At 45.3% G+C, this 22,418-nt stretch overlaps 1 protein-coding gene across 1 annotated transcript in view; it reads right to left on the bottom strand.

The window, feature by feature from the left end:
• Positions 1 to 982: 982 nt before the first annotated feature.
• CIMAP2 (ciliary microtubule associated protein 2) overlaps positions 983 to 22,418 on the bottom strand; it is a 33,043-nt gene continuing 11,607 nt past the window's right edge. Inside the window, exons 9-10 of the mRNA XM_070592170.1 lie at positions 21,307 to 21,440; positions 983 to 2,366 (exon numbers count right to left, since the gene is read on the bottom strand). Of these exons, the coding sequence (XP_070448271.1) occupies positions 2,294 to 2,366; positions 21,307 to 21,440 (207 nt within the window). The 3' untranslated portion in view covers positions 983 to 2,293. The remainder of the gene's footprint in view (positions 2,367 to 21,306; positions 21,441 to 22,418) is intronic.

The raw sequence follows: 22,418 nt of genomic DNA on the forward strand, positions 1-22,418 counted from the left end.
AAAAGCTTTTAGGAAAAGTCCAACATATAAAAAACATGGAGCTACTGTGGTTCAAGCTGGGTGGGACCAGGAGCCCAGCCATTATGGCCAGCCCTCCTGACTTCCTTCCCTGAAGGTTGCTGGAGGCCTCAGCAGAGCCAAGTTAACCAACCTCGGGTCTCCATGTCCTCTCATGGCCCAACCCAGGCAAAAGGGCAAAGGTCACAAGGAGTCAGATTTCAGCTCAACATCCAAAGGATGCTTTTACCATCCTGGCTGCCCTGCCCTGGGAGGGGCCGGCGTGGGGGTGTGCAAGGAGAGGCTAGACAGACAGACGGAGTTACTGTCGTGGAGTAGAGCAGTGGTCTCAAAAGTGAGATGCCCAAACCAGGGGTCTGGCAAGGTGAACCACAGGGATGCTGGAGAAAATATTAGCGCTCGTTTTGATTTGGATTTCCCCAGAAGCAGACGCCGAGACAAGGATTTGAGCGCAAGGAGCTTATTTGGGAGGTGAAGAAAACACCAGTAGGAGGATGAAGAAGGGGTGACAGCATTATCAACAGGTCACCACTGTGGGCAAGTGGATTTCCTGCACTGCGAGACTCAAAGTGGTGTGGAACACACCCGTTGAAGTCGTACCCCACAAGGGGTGAGGCAGCTGGGTGTTTATACTCCAGCATCCCCGATTCAGAGCTTGAGGGTGGCTCCTGAGGGGTGTGAAGTCCGTGGCCCTTCCATGGCGGCCAGAGAAGCTGTCACTCCACTGTTGCCGGATGTCCCTTCTCAGCACTTGTGACTTTTGTAACACAGAGAAGTTCATTGGTACCTCATGGCAAAGTACTTACAAGAATTGCCTGATTTAAAGTTGTTACACAGGTTTGTCTTACAGAAAGGCCAGCATTCCAAATTTGCTGACCTTCTCTATGGTGACAGTGACTGTCAGAAATATGACAGCTAACATATATATTGGGGAAAAATGTACTTATTCTATAAGGCAAAGCGATCTTTTTAAAAAAGTTTTATTGCACGTAGTTTTTAACTTTCTATTTGGAATTAATTTTTGACTTACAGAAAAGTTGCAATGCTAGTACAGAGAGTTCCCTACTCCCCACCCCCAGCTTCCTCCAACATTAACATCTTCTACACGGCCACACTGAAATGATCAAAACCAAGAAATTAACATGGGCATAATAATATTGACTAAAACACAGACTTTACTTGAATTTCACCAATTTTAACACTATGTACAAAAAAATCTTACTGAATCCCCAGAAAAGCTGATGAATCAACTTTTGATTCTATTATAAAACGCACTTTAAATTTTCAATTTTTGATTGTTTATTGCTAGTATACAGAAAGAGTTGATGTTGATATATTGATCTTATTTCCTAAGACCTTGCTAAACTGACTTATTAGATCTAGTTTGCATCTAGTTTGGGTCATCAGCTTTTCTGAGGATTCAGTAAGATTTTTTGTACATAGATGCCGTCTGTGGATAAAGACAGTCCTATTTATCCCAAAGCCGTCATTTCGACGTGAGTGAGAAAGTAATGGCTTTCTGTAAGGCACTCATGCTCTGAAGAGCATTTGAAGTATTTTTTATCATTATGTGAGTTTTGTGACTGAGGCTGTGGGGTGCCAGTGTCCTTTTCTCTAGAGACAACAGACTCCTGCCAACCCACCCAATGTCTCACTGACAAAAACAGTGAGGGAAGGAGCTCAGGATCAGGTGACCACCCCCCACAGACCCGCTCTGGGCTAGACTGCATGCCCATGAGGCTGACCTGGGCGTGGAGTTGATTGTTCCCTATGGCCACACACTGCCTGGAGGTCAGCAGCCTCCTCATAGCATGAGACCCTGCCAAACTCCCAGAAGCATCCAGGACAGAGATGGAGTACTCCTGGAGGGGGCCTGCAGCTGCTAATGACATATGCGACACTCTCCTGCCCCTCTTTGGATTTTAATGAAAAGAGAGTCAAGCACTTTGGCTTTAGAATAGAAGGGTTCCAGGAGTGTCAACCACAGTCCACTCCTTTAGTGCATCATGTTCACGTCATTGGCCGATTTGAATTCTCAGGATGATTGATCTCTCATGTCAAAATACATCTGGTCCCAGCTGTCACAGCAGACATCATGACCCCCAGGCAGACGGCTCCAGCAAAAGTGATCCCGCCACATCTCCCCCCTCTTCCAGGCCTTCCCATGTGTCCTTTCTCCAAGATCCCCCATTCCCACTCCTACCCTCCCATCCCCAGATTTGTCTTCAGGCCTCTGGGCCCCCCGGTCACGGCATGCTGTCCTTCACGTGTGGCTTTAAGGAGTAGGATCTGAGTTGTAATCCACAGTTGGAGGGCACTTTCCCTTAGTAAAAGGCGTGATCCTTTCCCTGTAAAAAGACAGAAAGAAAGAGAAAATGGAACTAGTCCCTTGGAAGGGAGTGAGCCCCCATCCCTGGAGGGGCGCCCACAGGGGATCCTACATTGGGTGAGGCCAAAATTGATGACCTTCAGAGCATTTCCAATGAAACAGACTGGTTATAAGGAGGAGAATCCTCTACTTTGTACTTGGTCTAGCTCATCAGAGCCCCCAGGTTGGTTTGTAAGAACTTCACATACAAAACCCCAGCACTTGAAAGATCATCCAGCCCAACCCTGAAAGGGAGAGTGTGGGCCAGAACTCCAGCCCAGAGCCCCTGACCTCAGTCTAGTGTCCCCCCATTGCTCTGATTCTTTCTCAGAGTGGAACCCCTGAAGGCTCTGGTTGCCACTGGGGAGCCATTGGAAGATGGTGTTTCAATAAGAAGACTTTGCTTTGTGTGTCGAACACCATCAACCAGCCCTTACGTTACACACATTTATGCGTCTGTCTTCCCCACTGAGATGGAAACTCCATGAAGACAGGACTTCGATTTCCTTATTGCTATTTCCCCTCTGCCTAGACCATGCCCTGGTGCTCGGTAGGTGCTCCACAAACATTGGTCCAAGGAAGGGAAGTCGGAGGGAGGGAGGACTGGCCAGGACTTACTGCCATCCGGCAGGTCTCCACACCTCTGGCTCTTCACCCCTCCCCATCCACTGCCCATGTCCTGGCTCAGAGCCTTAGCTCTCACCTCACCATTAAGATGGCCTCCTTGTCCCTCCTCGACCCCAACTCCCCCACCCTACCATGCCACAGAGCATGCCTCTAAAACTCAAGTGTCACTTCCCATTAAAACCTTCTGAGTATCTGGGAGAAAATATTTGCAAAACATATATCTGATAAAGGATGTATGCTGAGAATATAAAAAGAACTCTCAAAACTTAATAGAAGAAAATGAACTACCATTTTTTTTTAAATGTGCAAAAGAAGATACATGGAGGAAGCACATGAAAAGATGCTCAACATCTTGTCATGGGAGAAATGCTGATTCAAGCCGGAAGGAAATACACCTATTAGGATGGCTAAAATAAGGAATTAGACTCCACCTGCATTGCTGGAGGGAATATGGAACAGCACAGTCACTTCAGAAAACAGTTTGGCAGTTTTTTATAAAGTTACACATACACTTACCAAGTGACATAGAAATTCTACTCTAGATATTTACCAAAGAGAAATAAAAACATATGTCTATACAAAGACTTGTACGAGACTGTTTATAGCAGCTTTATTCAAAATTGCTCAAACTGGAAGCAACTCAAATGTCCTTCACCTTGGAAATAAACAGTGGTCTGTCCATTCAACGGAGTACAACTCAGCATTAAACAGCAACAAACTACTCATATACACAATAGAACGGCTGAATCTCAAGAGTGTTATGGGAAAGAAAAGACACAAAATTCTATATATGGCATGATGTCATTCACAGGACATTCTGGAAAAGGCAAAGCTATAGGGATGGTGGGAAGAGTAGTTGCGAGGGGCTGGGGGAGGGGAGGAAACTGACTACAAATGGCACATGGGAACTTTTGGGGGCGATGGTACCATCCTATATTTTGCTTGTTTTGGTGATTACCTGACCACACGCATTTGTCAAAACTCATAGAACTGTATTCTTTCAAAGGGTGAATTTTACTGGACATGGTCATGCTCTTAGAGATCTGCTTAAGAAAAACCCTTCTGCGGCATCTCCCAGGCAGGATGAAGTCAAGGCAGCTTAGCTTTGTGTTCAGATTCTCCAAGGACTGACCCAGCCGGCGCCACCTGCCTTCCTCTCTGCTATTTATACATACACAAGATCCAAAATGAACCATCTAGTGTTTTCCAGACTTTTCCCGAGCTTTTTGCCCCCTTGCCTTTGCTTGTGCAGCTCCCTCTGTCCTAAATGTCTCCTCGCCCCTGGAAGAAGTGAACCCCACAGCTCGGAGCCTTCACACCAGGGAGGCAGCCCTGCTCTGCGACTGTAGTAGACACAAGGCAGAAATGGCCCAAGTCTCCCCTTCTCCTGGTCTCCGTGCCCCTAGCAATGTGACTCTGCAGCTTCTCCCGCCCCTTCCCCTCCCCTTGAATCTGAGCCGGCCTTGTAACTTGCTCTGGCCAATAGAATGTGTAGAAGTAACGGTGTGCCATTCTGAGCCTCGGCTGCAGAAGGCCTTGCACAATTCCTCTCTCAAACCTCTCCCTCCTCCATGAGAACAAGCCTGGGCTGGACTGCGGAAGGATGAGAGGCCATGTAGAAGAGTCTGGTTGTCCTACCCAAGACCATCCCAGACGAGCCAGACCCAAGCCAACCCACAGACTCGTGAATAATAAGAAATAGATACTGTTTTTTAAGCCACTGAGTTTGGGGGTGGTTTGTTACGCTGCAATAGCTAACTGACACAGTCAGTAACTCGCTGTGGTTCTGAGAAAATTACTCAACGTCCTCATCTGTATACTAAAGATAACAGTATAGGCCTCACAGGGCTTTGTGGGGCCCATAAAAGAAGATGTTTCTATAGAGTTGAGGACAGTGCCTGGCACATGTCAACCTTTGATTACATTTGTCATTGCCTTTTCAAACGCAACGCTTACCCAACTTTTGAGAGCCACCCGCTTCTTCCAAGCAGCCCTCCTGACTCTTGAAATTGGATATAATCTTTCCCTCCTCTGAATTTCCATAGCACTTTCTCTACCTTCCTCCAATGCACTATATCTTCAACTGTAAGCGCTCTGGAAACATAGCCACGGCCTTGAACACAGGTGTCCATCCAGTACCGACACAGACTCAGAGTCAGAGAAAGATTAAATGATTTGTACAGACCTGGGACAGGAAATCTGTTTTCCTGCCTCCCAGGCCACTGTTCCTGCCACCATTACACATAAGTTCTTTCAAGGGTGATCCCAGCATCCTTCCTTGCCTGTAGTTGGCACTCAGTAAACATATCCTTAATTGAATCGGCAGCAATGAAAACGTGCAGGGGCATTTGGAGGCTGTCACAAACACTGGGTGGCCACTGCTGGCAACCACTGGGCAGGTACGAGGGGTGCCACACATCCCACCATGGGCAGGAGTGTCTGGCTCTCTGAACAAGTGCCCTCCAAAGGCTGAGGGCGCCCTGCTGAGAAATGCTAGGCTGCAGGAAAGGAGGAGGGTGACAAGTCCTTCTTCTAAGGGGACCCCGTCCTGCGAGACAGACTCATTACCCCTATTCTGCAGCTGAGAAGAGAGAGGCCTGCTTAGGGGCCCAGGGTCACCAGGTAGGAGATGGCAGAGCAGTTTAACCTGCATCTTATCGCGCAGCCCACAGACTTGTCAGAGCCGCAAACAGGTCCCATCAGGTTGGGAAGTTAGGCTGCTCTGAACAAGGCCAGGGAGCAGAGTCCAGGTCACCCGCTGGGACAGGGGCTGTCAATGCTGAGGTCACATGGGGACACGCTGTGCCTCAGGAAGCTCAGGTGACTTGTCAAGGCACACAGCTTGTACGCACAGAGCCCCAGTCTCCTCCCCCAGGCAGGGCTCACATTTTCCGGTCTCCTGTAGAGTCGCATGACCCCCTAAGGGTTTCAGGCTTGAGCAAGTGGTAATTCAGACAAGAGGAGGCAAAGTCCAGTCCCACCCCGATGTTACATCTTCCACGTGGCCCTGCCAAAGATCAGCGGCACCCTGAGGAAAGCTTGTTGGCTACTTGATTTGCAGGTGTTTGTGTGCAAAAAGGCCAAACTCCTACATCAAGACTGCGACCCACCCCCAACCCCCGCCGTGTGACTCTTCACCCCGCCAGCCTGGTCGTCTTGCTGCAACTCTTGTCACATCCTTTCCCATGCCCCACCCTCCAGCCGCTCCGCCGCCCCCAAACAGCCGGGCTTGTTCCCCCCTCAGCACCCACGCTGGTCGCTGGGACACCCTCCATCTCTCTGTGCCACCTTCCCAGGTAGACTCGGGCACTTCTCCCCCTGCGCTCCACACTCCGCAGCATCTTGCCGAGCCCTCTGTCAGGAACCTGATTCTAGATCAGTCCCTCCTGTCCGCCCCACTTGCCTGTGACCTTCTGCGCCAGGACCCCTGGCCCCAAGCCAATGTTGACTCAATTTAATTGAATCACCAAGCTTTCTGCCTCCCCTGCCCCCTGCCCTCATCCAAGGTCAATCTTTCTCTGTGCTGGGGTGACCACCCCTCCGGCCCATGGAAGGAGCAGGCTCCATCGCCCCACAACTGAATCGCTTACTTCTTCCCTGCTGATCAGCCCAGAAATACGCTCAAGTCTCTATGTCCACCCACTCCCACCAGAAATAAAGGAAAGAAGACAGAAGAAAAGCAGGAAGGGAGGAGGGAAGGAAGGAAGGAAAGTAAAACCATGGCCTTCTCTCCACTCCATTTCCCTTGGAGCTGAGGCCCCATCCTTCCCGGGCACCATGTTGTCTCTACAGCAATCGCCAGGCTTCTGTGCTGCACAGTAAACAGCAGTGGGGGGTTGTAGGGAGAGGGGGACAGAACTTCCAGGGGTCCCCCTTTCCTGCCCAAACTTCCAAACCTCCCACCAAAGCAGCATGAACAAAAGCCCAGGAGGTAAAGGAAAGTGGACAGGTGAGGGCAGGTGGGGAGAGGATGGGGAGACAGCCGTGGGGAGGCGCTCTCTGCCTGAGCCTTCCCGGTTCAGAGAGCCTCCCTCCTGGCCCATCCTCCAGGAACCTGTGGGGAAGAGTGGGGAGGGCGTTCTGGACGCAGAGAGGTCCCGGGCCCCACTTGCCCTCATCCTTCTTCTCAGGCTACCCTGTAGCTGTAGATAGCGGGCGGGGGGGGGGGGGGGCTTCCCCGTGAAGCGGGGGCCCTCTGGGGTAGAACTGCCGTCTGGTTCCCCGCAGCGATGTCCCCGCGGCCAGGATGTGCGTGGCACGTTCTAAGTGTTGGATGGACGTTTGAAGCCTGCACGCACGGCCGCCACTGACCAGCAGTGACTTCAGGAAATCACTTTTTCTGAATCTCAGTTGCCTCGACTGAAAAACATTGAGAGTAATATCTACCTTTTAAAGTTACTGCATACAGTAAATATATACAAAATCCCTTTGTACATTATAAATAAACTCCAAGAATATAAGAATTGATTATTATTATTATTACAAAGAACGGATGTTTATGATTTCAATTGCAGATTTCTAGACAAGGAATATGGCTTTAGTTTAAAATGCTAAAAAGGTGGTAGGCATACTGAAGTATAAGTATTTAGGAGGAAATGTATTGATGTCTGCCATTTGCTCTGAAATATATCAAATTATAAGATGAGCAATAGATGGATAGAAGGATGGATAGGTAGAAAATATGTCACAAAGTAAGAAGAGTAAAATATTAATGATATAATCTAAGTGCCGGGTATACTGGTATACACTTTCCATTTTTCTGTTAAGTTTGAAAATTTTCATAATAAAATGTCAGGCAAGAAAACTTAAAAGGAAAAATAAATTCCTGCCAAATCAGACTGGAAGTTCCCCACGTGCTCCTTTCCTGGAGGCACCCAGACATCAATTAATGCTCTGAGTCATCCTTTAACAAATATCCACTGAGCTTCGTCGATGCATGGCAACTGGCCACTGCAGCTGGAGAGTAGAGAAGGTCTCTTTAGTACGGACCAAGGGCACAGGAAAAAACAATCACAACGTGATGGGAAAAGGGCTTCAATGCGGGAACACACAGGAGGCTGAGAATAAAGAGACACTGTCTGGAAAAATCATGGAAGGCTTCCTATTTAAGTAGGGTGGTGGAGGCTGACTAGGAGTTTTCCAGACAGAAACTAGGAGAAGAATGTTCCAAGAACAGATCACAGCGTGGCCAAACGCCCAACGGACTAAAGAGCAAGAGATTGGTGCCAAGTGTGGCCTGGTTGGAACAGAGCGCTCATGTCCACACGGCCACAAGGTGGGCCAGATGGAGTAAAAAGACCTGGTAGAAAGAGCCATGAAGGAGGCCAGGTGGAAACCCTGGTCCGTTGGTCGGTCAACCGGATTTATGAAGCACCTGCTGCATATTCAGCTCTAAAGAATGAAAAGAAGGCTCCCTGCCCACGCAGGAGTTCAGTCTCAGGCTGCCTGACTGGAGGCCTAGGACACTGCAGCTTGGCAGGAAGAAGCAGGTGAGGCTTGGGGGTGAAAGGTGAGAAAGATTAGCTGTACCTAGACATTCCAGGAAGAGACTTCACAACACTGTCACGCACACTCTCCCTCACCTGGAACCAAAACAGCAACCTGTTCAAAGACCTGTTGTGTCCTGCCAGTCCTGGCCTCCTACACACCTGGCCGAGGAGGAGAGGCTGAAGCTCAGGGTGGGAGTCAGAGCCATGACTCCTGGTCCCTGCCCTGCCTCTGTTTGGCTGCGGGCCTCCGGGCCATCAGCATCACCCAAGCTCTCCAAGCACGCTAACTCGTGTGTGGGACGGGGAAGACAGCCCCGGCAGCGCGCTCTCACATCCCCAGGCACACTGGACCGTGACCGCTGCCCTGGGGCCAAAGGCAGGCAGTGACGACCGCACGTCCCCACCGAGGAGGTGCGAGGACCCACTGAGGACGCCTCTGTCTTTCCAGCCTCCACTCGTTTCCCTTAGTTCTTTATCCCCCTTTATTTTTAATGTTTTGATTTTGTCTAACTTCTAAAGTTGAACGATTGCTCTTTCGGTTTCAGTATTTCTTGTTTAATATTAAAAGCAGTTAAAGCTATGAATTTTGCTCTAACGGGCATCGACAATATTACATGGGTTTTAATATAGTGTTTTCACTGTAATTAATTTCTAAACAGTCTGTAATTTCAAACTTGATTCTCCCCTGAGTTATTTAGAAGAGCTTTCTGATTTCCAAGGACCTGGCTTGGGGGTTGTCCTTTTACTGTTCACGTCTTGTTTCATTGTACGATGTTTAGAAAAAGAGACCTAAAATTTTCTATGTAGGGAGTTTTTAATTTAGACATTTTCAATGAAATTTTCTTAGAGGATCAACTTTCGTAATGCTCCACGAGTATCTGAAATTAATGTGGAGTAAAATACACCTATTCAGGGGCTGGCCCAGTGGTGCAGCGGTTAAGTGCGCACGTTCTGCTTCAGCAGCCCCGGGTTTGCCAGTTCAGATCCCGGGTGCGGACATGGCACCGCTTGGCAAGCCATGCTGTGGTAGGCATCCCACATATAAAGTAGAGGAAGATGGGCATGGATGTTAGCTCAGGGCCAGTCTTCCTCAAAAAGAAAAAAAAATACACCTATTCAAATCCTCCAAATAATTACTCACATATTCTTATGTGTCAAATTTTCAGATGGGTCTATTAAGAATTCCATTATGATTCTGAGAGTTTGTCACTGTTACTTTGGGTGTGTAAGGGTTCATGGTTATTATAACTTCTTCACGGATTTTATTGTTTATCACAATTAAATACTCATCTTTGTCCCATTGAATATTTTTGCCTTGAATTCTACTTTTCTGGGCATCTGTAAACCGCTTTCTCTTTGTTATTGGTTACATTTATCTGGTATCTCATAGCCAGACATATTCTAACATACTATGTCTTCCCCCTTCTTGAGCTCTCCACACTAATTCATTTTTTATTTGATTGGAGTATATCCCCCAGTAGTATTTTCAGAAAAGATACATTTGTTATACATCTTGAATCCTTGCGATCTCTATTTGCCTTGCACATGAATGACAGGTAGGCTACATAGATAATTCTGCAGTCTTGCGTTTTTTTCTTCAGAATTCTATAAACAATGTTTTCTATCATTCATGTTTCAGAAGAGAAGGCCACAACATGTCTGATAGTCTTGTATTTAGATTAGAGGTTATTTGTCTTTTTAGATGTGATACTTGTAAGATTTTTGTTTTACCTTTGAAACTAGAGATTTCACCACACTTTTAGTGGATTGAATGCGTACATTAACCTCTCTCCCTCCCGAAATCCTACTGAAACAAGAGTAAAGGAATAAAAATCTAAAAGCACATGCCCAAGATGACAGAAAGAACAGAAGCAGCAGAAGTAAGAAGAAATATTTTGGAAGTCGGAAAGCAGAAGGAAGAATGGTAACGATCTTAGCAGACCCAAGAGAGCTAAACCCTAAGCCAACAGACGATAAAGCCAAGAATTTCTTCACTCCAAGAGACTGAGGAATTGGCAGCACCAGATGCTTCTGGAAGATTGAAGGTAGAACCGAAAACGGGGATATTGACTGAAGGTCTCTGAAGTACCGGTTTCCCTCCCCGCTCTCTGAGCCAGGTGAGCACCCCTCACGACTGATGATTGAAGAGCTTATTCTCTGGAGACAGACAGGCTCTCCGTGCAGGGTGACACCAGGCACAGGTGACACCATGAGCACCATATTCAAACCAGGGAAGTAAACAGAAGTTCAGTCATGACATATCAAGACCTCCAGGCTCTTCTCCTCCACTCAGAGCTCTGGCAGCCAGGCTTATATCTCCCAGAAGAGCTTTCTCAGCCAAGGCCAAGAGAAAAGTCTAACCACACTGACAGTGAAGTTCCCAGCCTGATGATCCTGTGGTGAAGTCTAGGATCAACAAGTGCCCCAGAGCCTTCAGGAGGATTTTGAATTGGACATGAGTGCACAGCCAAGGATCACCCAACACTGGAGAAAAACCTCTGATACAGAAGACTGAGGTCTCAACAAACATACAGAAAGAAAAGGGGTTTGATAAAAGGAGACAATGCCAGGCAAACTTGTCTTCATCAAAAATATCTTCAAAGGATGAGAAAGCATAGCATCTGTGAAATAAGAGCATGTGGTTACTAAGAAGAATACTCAGAAACCAAAAAATAACTCTTGAAATTAAAATATGAAACCAGAAATGAAAAACTCAGTGAGTGAACAAGAGAATATGTCTGGTCACCTGAAATCAGACGTCAGCTCAGAAGTGCCCAGGACAGAACCAGGCACAGAGTAGGCTTTTCAAATGCATCAGTCAACGAAAGAGCATCTAAGGGAATCCTTCTTCCCACCTTATGACCCACTTTCTGTGCCTTGTGGCACAGTCCTGATCCAAGAGTCCAAACGGGTCAGGGCTTGATGAGCAATGCCGAACCCGAGCCCCAGGGAGAATCATGCATCAGCCTGACGACCAGACGCCCCGGGAGCCACTGGTTGGCTTCCATTCAGCAGCATTCACAAGCCTTAACTAAGCCTGACCACGTCTCTGTAGGGTGCAAATTATCCTCCTTTTACAGACGGGAAAACTGAGGTCTGGAAAACAAAAGGTGACTCTTGGCCGGAGATGGCTCTAAAAGGAGGACCATAACTTGTGTAGTCTACTCAAGAGCTCTTGTCCTTTTACTATTTATCCTTTTCCTGATTATAAAAATAATATATGTTTATTTTGAAAAATTCCAATATTTCAGAAATAAAACAAATAAGGTAGAAGGCAAAAGACCCTGGTGACCCTCCAGAGGCAACCATGGCAACAGATAGGGCCTGGTCCTCCACAGTGCGCTGTCCATGCACGTGGCAATGCATTTTCTCATGGGATCATTATTCTTCTATTTTTAAATATTTGTATGCATTTACTCTTTTACATGAAGTTTATAATTAATTTATCCAGTTCCCCCTACCAATCCCCTCAGGATTTGATAAAAATGGCATTAAATGTGTACATCAATGGGGAGAAGTATTATTTTTCCAATATCAAGTATTTTCATCCATGAACACGGCATTTTCTCCAATTATTCGGGCCTTCTTTAGCACCTTTTAGGGGAGGTTTATACTTTTCTTCATTTATGTCTTCAATATACCTTATTAAGCTTATCCCAATGCATCTATCATTTGTGTTACTAGTAAGAATGAGATTCTTGTCTTTTTCTCAGTTTTCCATCGGTCGCAGCTGCAGCATCAGAGGAAACGCTTCATGTACACGCTTTACTGCACTGGCCTCCTTAGCTTTACAGCTTTCAAATGAACTCTCCTGGATTTTTTTTAGGTAAACACGTATCATCATAAATTGTAATGATTTTGCTCTTCTTTACCAATATTTATATTTATTATTGATTTTTCTCATCTTACTACATTTGCTAGGACCTCCAGGACAATGCTGAATAATGCCAGCGATACAAGCATTCCAGTCTTGCTCTTGCCTTCATGAGAAGCCTTTAGTATTTTACTGTCCTATTTGACGTTTTTGGCCTCCTCTTTCAAAGTCGCCCGTCCTCCAGGGCTCAAACACCCTCCTATTTCTCTCACTGTCTCTGTCAAATCTCCGTCTTAATAGAGGCTTTTTTGGGTCTTTGACAACAGAGGGTGAGTTAAGCCGCTGTAGTTTCTTTCCCTGGATGACGCGCATTTTAAGCCTCTGTAAAGAACTTACCCATTATATTAAGATGCAGAAATCTGCTGAGGCAAAGCAGCTGCTAAGGGACAAGGACATATCCACAAGACCGCAGCCACAGGGCAGAGCACAATTACACACATAATCTTCTGCAGTCCTCAGAGCAGATTCCACAGGTGGTTATTTTGTTTAATTTATCAGATGAAAGTCTGTCTCCAAGTACCTTGTCCCAGTCACACAGCTAAGTGGTGACACAGAATTCTAAGCCAGGTTACAGGGAACTCCTATAACTCTCAGAGGGCTGAGTGCTGGATGCCATAACAGTGGTAAAAGGAGAAGTTTGGACTCGAGGGGGAGGCAGATGCTCAGGGGGAGAAAACTGAGGGTCCAGTGGGCATGGGGCATCCTTTCCTCCCCAAGAGCCCTTTGCTGAGCAAATAGTATGTAAGATGCGGTTTCGATAAGAGGGTGGCTGGGGAGGGTGGCCCTGCAGGAGTCAGGGTATGACACTCTTCCTAGCACACCCAAATCCTCACGTGGGCCCTGCCCTAGGAAGAGAAGGACTGGATTCTAGTCCCAGCTCTACCACTCACCAGCAGTGTGACTTTGGCAAGTTGCTCCCCTCTCTGGTCCTGTTTGAAGACCAGGAATAATAATAATAAAATAAGGCAAACCACCTCAGCGAGAAAGGGAAGAAAATGCTTTTGCACACTAAAAGTCTTCCAAAGACTTTCAACTGGACAAGGCAGATGAGTACAGGCGTTTATCTCTACTCCTTCTGCTCCCTCCTGCAATCCACTAAAAGAACTATAAAGGAATTTTTAAAATATAGACAAACAAAAAAGAGAGAGGAGCTATCAAGGGACAGGGGTGTTAACATGTTTTGGGGAAATAGAAAGTGCAGGAAGGCATTAGCAGAGCTGAGAGGGCCCAAGAGCAAGCCACCTGCAGTAGGGGAGCCAATGAGCTTGCCAACTCCTGCCACAAACCCCAGTGAGGTGCAGGAATTGGAGGCACCAGTATTTCACAAAAGCAGGTGCAAGACTGACGGCCGAAAACAACAGGAAAGTTAGACACACTCCCCTTAACTCTTCACTCACCCATATGGAGAGGCTCCAGAGAAGGGAGGCTGGCACAGTGGAAGGTAGCAGACAGGCACCATCATGAGAATAGAGAAGGTAGGTGGATCCATATACTGATTGAGACCCTCAGCCTCCTTCCCTAAATGCCAGCAAACACACTTGCCCCCAACCCAGGATGCAAGATCTTTTTCTTGAAAAGCCAAATCGTCCCAGAGAAAACACCCAGAAATACTAACATTGAGGGTCTCCCAGCAGAATGACCAGACCCCTATCCAATCCTCCCAGTGAAACCAATTGACAAGCCCCCCTCCCCCACAGACTCACAGCATTTTTAGTGCTTGCTTTCTATAAATATGAACAAGACAAGTGAAAGGAGAAAAGGAACTTGGAAGAAGTGGGATCACGCAGAGAGTGCAAAGAAACTGGAGGAAAACTGTCATCACTATCTTTAGACAAAAGAACATGCTACATACGTGACACAGATCTGGATGCTGGTAAAAACAAAAAAAAGAAGCATCCACAACACAGAGGGCTCTTGGAAGCTAGAAAAGGTGATAAACAACATTTCAAAAGTCAATAGTTGCATTCAAAGGTGAGGACAAGGAGAATTTACCAGAGAGGAGGACAGCAAAGGCAGAGATGGGAAATAAGAAAAGAAGATAAAACCAGAGCATTAAGCCAGGACATCCAGCACTCATCAGAGAGAGAGGAGAGAAAACAGAGGGGAGGAAACCACCAAAGACAAAGATGCAAAAATCTTCCCAGAACAGAGGTGACATCAGCATCATGGCAAAGTGAGCTCTCCCCGTAAACTCTCCCCTCTGAGATACAATGAAAAGGACATTCCTATTCCAACAGAGGACATCCACACAACACAAAAGACATCTGAGAGACCCACAAAGCCCACGTCAGAAGGTGGAGGTGCTAGAGCCCCCCCGCCCCCCCCTCCACCGCCGAGGAAGTGGAATGAGTTAGGAGAGTGCTTCTCTTCTTCCCAAAGGGCAGCGACCCAGGGACTGTGCGTGGCTCTAAGAGGAAAGTGGGGAGGGGCAGCCCTCCATGGGAACACTATTGCTTTCTGAGGTCCCTTACAGCCCGGGGCAAAGCCCCACACAGAGGTGAATGGCTATTGCAGGAGTGTCTTCATCAAGCTAACACCCAGAGAGCAGATACTGAGGGCAGAGCAAGAAGCCCCCCAAGATTGTACATGAAAAAGAAAGCACCCCTCCCCGCTGCCCAGCATCCCAGTTCAGCAGGTCCAGAAAAGCAGTGGCTGGAGCTGAGCCGTAGATAATGGCAGGCTCTGAATACGCAGCTCCTGACCCCCACCCAGTGGCGGCAGGTGGAAGCAGCAATCAAATACTACCACTACGCAGAACCATACATCCATGCCATCAAGCAGTTTGAAAAAATTTATTAAATCTCCAGACCAGAAGGAAAAGGACAAGTATGCAGAAATCAGTCCTGAAGGCACAGAAATCTATAATCTAAAAGACAGAGAATTCAAAATAACTATCATAAAGAAACTCAGAGTTACAAGAAAATGCAGATAGACAGGTCAAAGAATTCAGGAGCTTCTTCACAAAAGAGATTGAAACTATAAAGACGAGTCAATTAGAAATATTGCAGATGAAGAATGCAATGGATGAGATGAAGAAGAATATGGATTCTGAACAATAGAGCTGATATTATGGAGGAACAAATCAGCAATATTGAGGATAGAAATATAGAAATGCTTCAGATGGAGAAGAGAAGGACAAAGACTAAAAAGAAATGAAGAAACTCTATGAGAAACATCCAACTCAATTAGGAAATGCAACATAAGGATTATAAGTATTCCAGAGGGCGAAGAGAAGGAGAATGGAGCAGAAAGCTTGTTCAAAGAAATAATAACAGAGAACTTCCCAAACCTGAGGCAAGAGATGGACATGCAAGTGAATGAAGCCAATAGATCTCCTAACTATACCAATGTAAGAAGACCTCCAAGGCATATGGCATACAGTAATGAAGCCAACAAAAGTCAATGATAAGGAAAAAATATTAACGGCAGTAAGGCAGAAGAAAACAACTTACAAAGGAATGCCTATCAGGCTTTCAGCAGATTTCTCAGCAGAAACCTTACAGGCTAGGAAAGAGTGGACTGATATATTCAAAACTCTGAAAGACAAAAACTTTAAGCCAAGCATACTCTATGCAGTGAAAATATCCTTCAGATATGATGCAGGAATAAAAACTTTCCCAGATAAACAAGAGCTAAGGGAGTTCATTGCCACAAGACCCTCCCCCCACACAAGAAATGCTCAAGAAGGCCCTTTACCTGAAAAAAAAGAAAGAGATTACAAAGCCCTGAGTAAGGAGATAAATAGGTAGACAAAATCAGAAAATTGTAGCTATCCATCAGAACAGGTTAGCAAATACTAAAGTATAACATTAACGATAAAGGGAAGGAAAACACCAAAAATAAATATAATCTTGTCATTTTCACCACAAACTCACAACACAAGATGGAATAAGATGTGAAAAAAACAACTTAGGAGAGGAAGAGGGAAGAGATGGCATCAGCTTAGTCTAAGGAAATAAGAGGTTATTAGAAAATGGACTGTCTCATATATGAGATGTTTCATACAAACCAAAAGGTAACCACTAAACAAATAAGTAGAACAGAGACACAAGTAAGGAATAAGGAGAAGACTAAGAAAACAAGCATAGAAAACTACCTAACCGAATTGGTAATCCAAAATACACGGGATGAGAAACAAAAGGAAATGCAGAAGAACCAGAAAAAAGTGATAAAATGGCATCATCAAGCCCTCCTATATCAATAATCACTCTAAATGTAAATGGATTGAATTCTCCAATCAAAAGACACGGAATGGAGGGATGGATTAAAAAACAAGACCCAACAATATACTGCCTCCAGGCAACACACCTCAGCTCCAACAACCAACACAGGCTCAGAGTGAACGGGATAGAAGACGATACTTCAAGCTAATGGCAAACAAAAGAAAGCAGGTGTTGCCATACTTATATCAGACAAAGTAGACATCAAGATAAAACAAGTAAAGAGAGACAATGTTAAAAGGGACATTCACCAAGAAGATGTAACACTTATAAATATCTAGGCATCCAACACAGGAGCACCAAAGTACATACAGCAACTACTAACAAACCTAAAAGGAAATATTAACAACACCACAATATCAGTAGGGGACCTCAACACTTCATTCACATCAATGGACAGATCATCCAGACAGAAAGTCAACAAGGAAACAGAGCAATAAATGAAAAACTAGACCAGATGGACTTAACAGGTATATAAAGAACACTCCACCGAAAAACAGCAGAATACGCATTCCTCTTGAGTACACATGGAACATTCTCAAAAATAGACCATACGTTGGGAAACACGGCAAGACTCAATAAATTTAAGAAAATTGAAATAGCATCTTTTCCAACCATAATGCTATGAAACTAGAAATTATAAGAAAAAAGCTGAGAAAGGGACAAAGATGTGGAGATTAAACAACGTGCTATTGAACAAGCAATGGATAACTGAAGAAATTAAAGGAGAAATAAAAAAATATCTGGAGATAAATGAAAATGAAAATATACCCTACCAACTCATATGGGATGCAGCAAAAGCCATATAAGGAGGGACATTCATCACAATACAGGCACACCTTAACAAACAAGAAAAATCCCAAATAAGCAACCTCAAATTACACCTGACTGAATTAGAAAAAGAAGAACAAACAAAGGCCAAAGTCAGCAGAAGGACAGAAATAATAAAAATTAGAGCAGAAATGCTATTGAAACAAAAAAAGGCAGTAGAAAGGATCAATGAAACAAAAACCTGGTTCTTTGAGAAGATAAATAAAATTGACAACCCCCTAGCCAGACTTACAAAGAAGAAAAGAGAGAAAGCTCAGATAAACAAAATTAGAAATGAAAGAGGAGAAATAACAACGGATACCACAGAAATACAATGGATCATAAGAGAATACTACAAAAACTACATGCCAACAAAATGGATAATCTAGAGGAAATGGATAAATTCTTAGACTCTTACAACCTCCCTAAGCTGAATCAAGAAGAAACAGATCATCTGAATAGACCAACCACAAGGAAAGAGAGTGAAACAGTAATCAAAAGCATCCTAAAGAATAAAACCCCAGGATCAGATGGCTTTCCTGGGGAATTTTACCAAATTTCAGAGAGGATTTAATACCTATCCTTCTCAAGCTATTCCAAAAAATTAGGGAAGATGGAACATTTCCTAACACATTCTACAAAGCCAACATCCTGATACCAAAGCCTGACAAGGACAGTATGAAAAAGGAGAACTACAGGCCAATATCACTGATGAACACAGATGCAAAAATCCTCAACAAAATATTGGCAACCCAAATACAGCCACACATCAAAAGGATCATACATCATGATCACGTGGGATTCATACCAGGGACACAGGGGTGGTTCAACATCCGCAAATCAATCAATGTGATACACCACATCAACAAATTGAGGAATAAAAACCACATGATCATCTCAATAGATAAAGAGAAAGCATTTGACAAGATCCAACAGCTATTTATGATAATAAAAAAAAAAAAAACTCAACAAAATGGGGATAGAAGGAAATTATCTCCACATAATAAAGGCCATATATGACAAACCCACAGCCAACACCATACTCAATGGGCAAAAACTGAATTCCATCCCTCTGAGAAAAGGAACAAGACAAGGATGCCCACTCTCACCACTCTTATTCAACATAGTACTGGAGGTTTTGTCCAGAGCAATTAGATAAGAGAAAGGAATGAAAGGAATCCAAACAGAGAGTGAAGAAGTGAAACTCTTGTTTTTTGAAGATGACATGGTCTTATATATAGAAAACCCTAAAGAATCAATTGGAAAACTATTAGAAATAATTAACAACTACAGTGAAGTTGCAGGGTATAAAATCAACTTATAAAAATCAGTTGCATTTCTATAGTCATGAGACTATAGAACTTACAGAAAGAGAATTCAAGAACACAATTCCACTTAACAATCGCAACTAAAAGAATAAAGTACCTAGGAATAAATTTAACCAGAGAGGTGAAGGACTTATACAATGAAAACTATAAGACATTACTGAAAGAAATCGATAATGACATAAAGAGATGCAAAGAGGTTCCAAGCACATGGATTGGAAGAGTAAACATAGTTAAAATGTCTGTACTACCCAAAGCAATCTACAGATTCCATGCAATCCCAATCAGAATCCCAATGACATTCTTCACAGAAACAGAACAAAGAATCCTAAAATTCATATGGGGCAATCAAAGACCCCGAATAGCTAACGCAATCCTGAGAAAAAACAACACAGCTGGAGGCATCACAATCCCTGACTTCAAAATGTACTACAAAGCTACAGTAATCAAAACAGCATGGTACTGGCACAAAAACAGGCACACAGATCAATGGAACCGAACTGAAAGCCCAGAAATAAAACCACACCTCTACGGACAGCTAATCTTTGACAAAGGAGCCAAGAACATACAATGGAGAAAAGACAGTCTCTTCAATAAATGGTGTTGGGAAAACTAGACAGTCAGAATGAAAGTAGACCATTATCTCATGCCATACCCCAAAATAAACTCAAAATGGATCAAAGACTTGAAGATAAGTCCTGAAACCATAAAACTCCTGGAAGAGAATATAAGTAGTACACTCTTTGACGTGAAACTTAAAAGGATCTTTTTGAACACCATGTCTTCTCTGCCAAGGGAAAGAAAAGAAAAAATAAACAAGTGGGAATTCATCAGACTAAAGAGCTTCTGCAAGGCAAAAGAAGCTAGGATCAAAACAAAGAGACACCCCACCAATTGGGAGAAAATATTGCAAATCATATATTTGACAAGGAGTTAATCTCCATAATATATAAAGCAGTCACACAACTGAACAATAAAAAAAGAAAAGCCTAATCAAAAATGGGCAGAGGATATGAACAGACGTTTTTCCAAAGAAGATATACAGATGGCCAATGAACACATGAAAAGATGTTCAACATCACTAATCATCAGGGAAATACAAATCAAAACTACACTAAGATACCACCTTACACATGTTAAAATGGCTATAACACCAAGACTAAAAATAACAACTGTTGGAGAGGGTGTGGAGAAAAGGAACCCTCATACACTGCTGGTGGGAATGCAAACTGGTGCAGCCACTATGGAAAGCAGTATGGAGATTCCTCAAAAAACTGAAAATAGAACTGCCACACGATCCACCTATCCCACTACTGGGTATCCACCCAAACAACTTGAAATCAACAATCCAAAGTAACACATGCAGCCCTATGTTCATTGCAGCACTATTCACAATAGCCAAGACATGGCAACAACCCAAGTGCCTATGGACTGATGACTGGATGAAGAAGATGTGGATATATATATACAGTGGAATACTACTCAGCCATAAAAATGACAAATTCATCCCATTTGCAGCAACATGGATGGACCTGGAGGGAATTATGCTCAGCGAAATAAGCCAGACTGAGAAAGACAAACATCAGACGATTTCACGCATATGTGGAATTTAAACAAACACATGGACAAAGAAAACAGTTCAGTGGTTCCCAGGGGAAGGGGGCTTGGGGGTGGGCACAGGGGCTCAAGGGGAGCACTTATGTGGTGACAGTCAAGAAATAATGTACAACTGAAATTTCACATTGATGTAAACAATTATGAACTCGATTGAAAGAAATTTTTTTTCAGACATGCAGTCTATCAAAAATGTTACCCCCATTACCCTCTGTGAGGAAGCCACCGAAACAGGGAGTAAGTCAAGAAGGAGGAAGACACAACAGGATTACTTTGAGAAATATAAGCATTTAAAAGTTGGTTTTCTCTGAGCAATCTGATCCCCAGAATCTGGTCCTCACGCCCTCACCGCATTTTCTAATATCAACACAATGAGCTCTAAAGTGCATGTTTATCCACATTTTAACACTTCTGAAGTTCAGACTGCATTGCAACTGATGGCGTCTTAGGTCAATAAAATACGGCAGCGGCTAACATTTGCAGGCTGTTTTACAGTTAGCCAAGGTATTTCATGTACCCTTTTTCGTTAGGCTCCGCAATGACGTGCTGAGACAAGTTTTACCAACTGAGTCATGAACACAAGAAACCGAGGTTCTGCGTGGAGAGCCCCCAAGGCAGCGCCTCGACTGTGTGGCCGTGAGGAGGAGTTAGTGTTTATTGAGTTCCTTTTCCTTGTACCAGGAGCTCTAGAGAGAGCATCTCATTTGGGCTGCCACCGTCCTCTGCTTATCTGACAGCTGACAAGTGGGGCTCAGAGAGGTTAAGTGATGCGCCCCACCTCACACAGTCAGCAAGCAGCAGAGCCAGGATCTGAACTCTCTCCACTGCCATGGCTGTTTGGCTGGCACTAGGAGCAGCAACTGTGTTCCCACAGGAACCTTGCACAAGGGGGAAAGCCCCAGCCCCCCCACAGGAAGCCCCCGTGCCCTTGCCCCGCTGCTGGAGCTCCAGCGGCACTCACTGCAAGAGCCTGTCCCAGGCCGGGTTGGAGGGATAGCGCTTGGACCCACTCAGGTACAGGGACCGATAGCGCTGCCGTCGGTCCTTTGTCTCCATCAGCCAGGGGTTGAGGTAGCGGCCCACACCTACCGGGTTCTGCACAGGAGAGGACGGCAGGACATTAGCAAGCCAGACACCTGGCTTAGAGACCTGCTCTCAGGCGTCTCCCCTCCCCCAGGCTCCTCCCTACTCCATCTGTTATGGGTTGAATTGAGTCCCCAGAAGATACACAGAAGTCCTAACCCCAGTACATCAGAGTATGATCTTACTCGGAAATAGCTGCAGCTGCAATTAGTTAAGATGAGGCCACACTGGAGTAGGGTGGGCCCTGAATCCTATGTGACTGGTGTCTTAGAAGAGGCACGCGGGGGAAGACAGGCGCATGACGGAGGCAGAGACTGGAGTGATGCATTTACAAGCCGGGGAATCCCAAGGATTGCCGGCCACACCAGAAGCTGGAGAGAAGCCAGGAAGGACTCTCTCCTCCAGCTTTCAGAGGGAGCACGGCCCTACCCACACCCGGACTCCAGACTTCCAGACTCCAGACCGTGAAAGGATAAATTTCTGTTGTTTTAAAGCACCTAGTTTGTGGTACTTAGTTATGGCAGCTTTAGGAAATTAATACACGATGCCACCCAGAAACCAGGGTCATAGATACGAGAGGTGGCAGCAGACAAGTTCAGTGAGGAGATGCCGCCTGCACAGGGTGACTAGTGAGGGCAGGAGCACCACAGGACAGACACCCCACCTTCTGCCGAGAAGTGGAGCCAAGGGTGGGCAGCGAGAAGTTAGGAGTCAGACATTAGTTCAGGGTGAAGCAGGACTTGCTTCTGACCAGGGAAAGGGCAGTCTCATGGGGGCAGGCTCCCGGGCCAGGGGGTGCAGGCAGAGGGGCTTCCTGCCCTGGGGCAGGGTGAGCTCAACCTCTGGAAGCCTGACCTCACACCAGCCCCTCCCACGGTGGAGTGGCCGGCCACGGGGCAGCAGCATGGACATTTGGCTCTTGTCTAAAGATCTTATTTGAGGTCCCTGAGTGAAGACCCTCTTCCCTGCAGGGGGTGCGGGCTGGAGGTG

This window comes from Equus przewalskii, chromosome 2 (assembly GCF_037783145.1).
Source record: "Equus przewalskii isolate Varuska chromosome 2, EquPr2, whole genome shotgun sequence".
Classification (NCBI taxonomy): domain Eukaryota; kingdom Metazoa; phylum Chordata; class Mammalia; order Perissodactyla; family Equidae; genus Equus; species Equus przewalskii.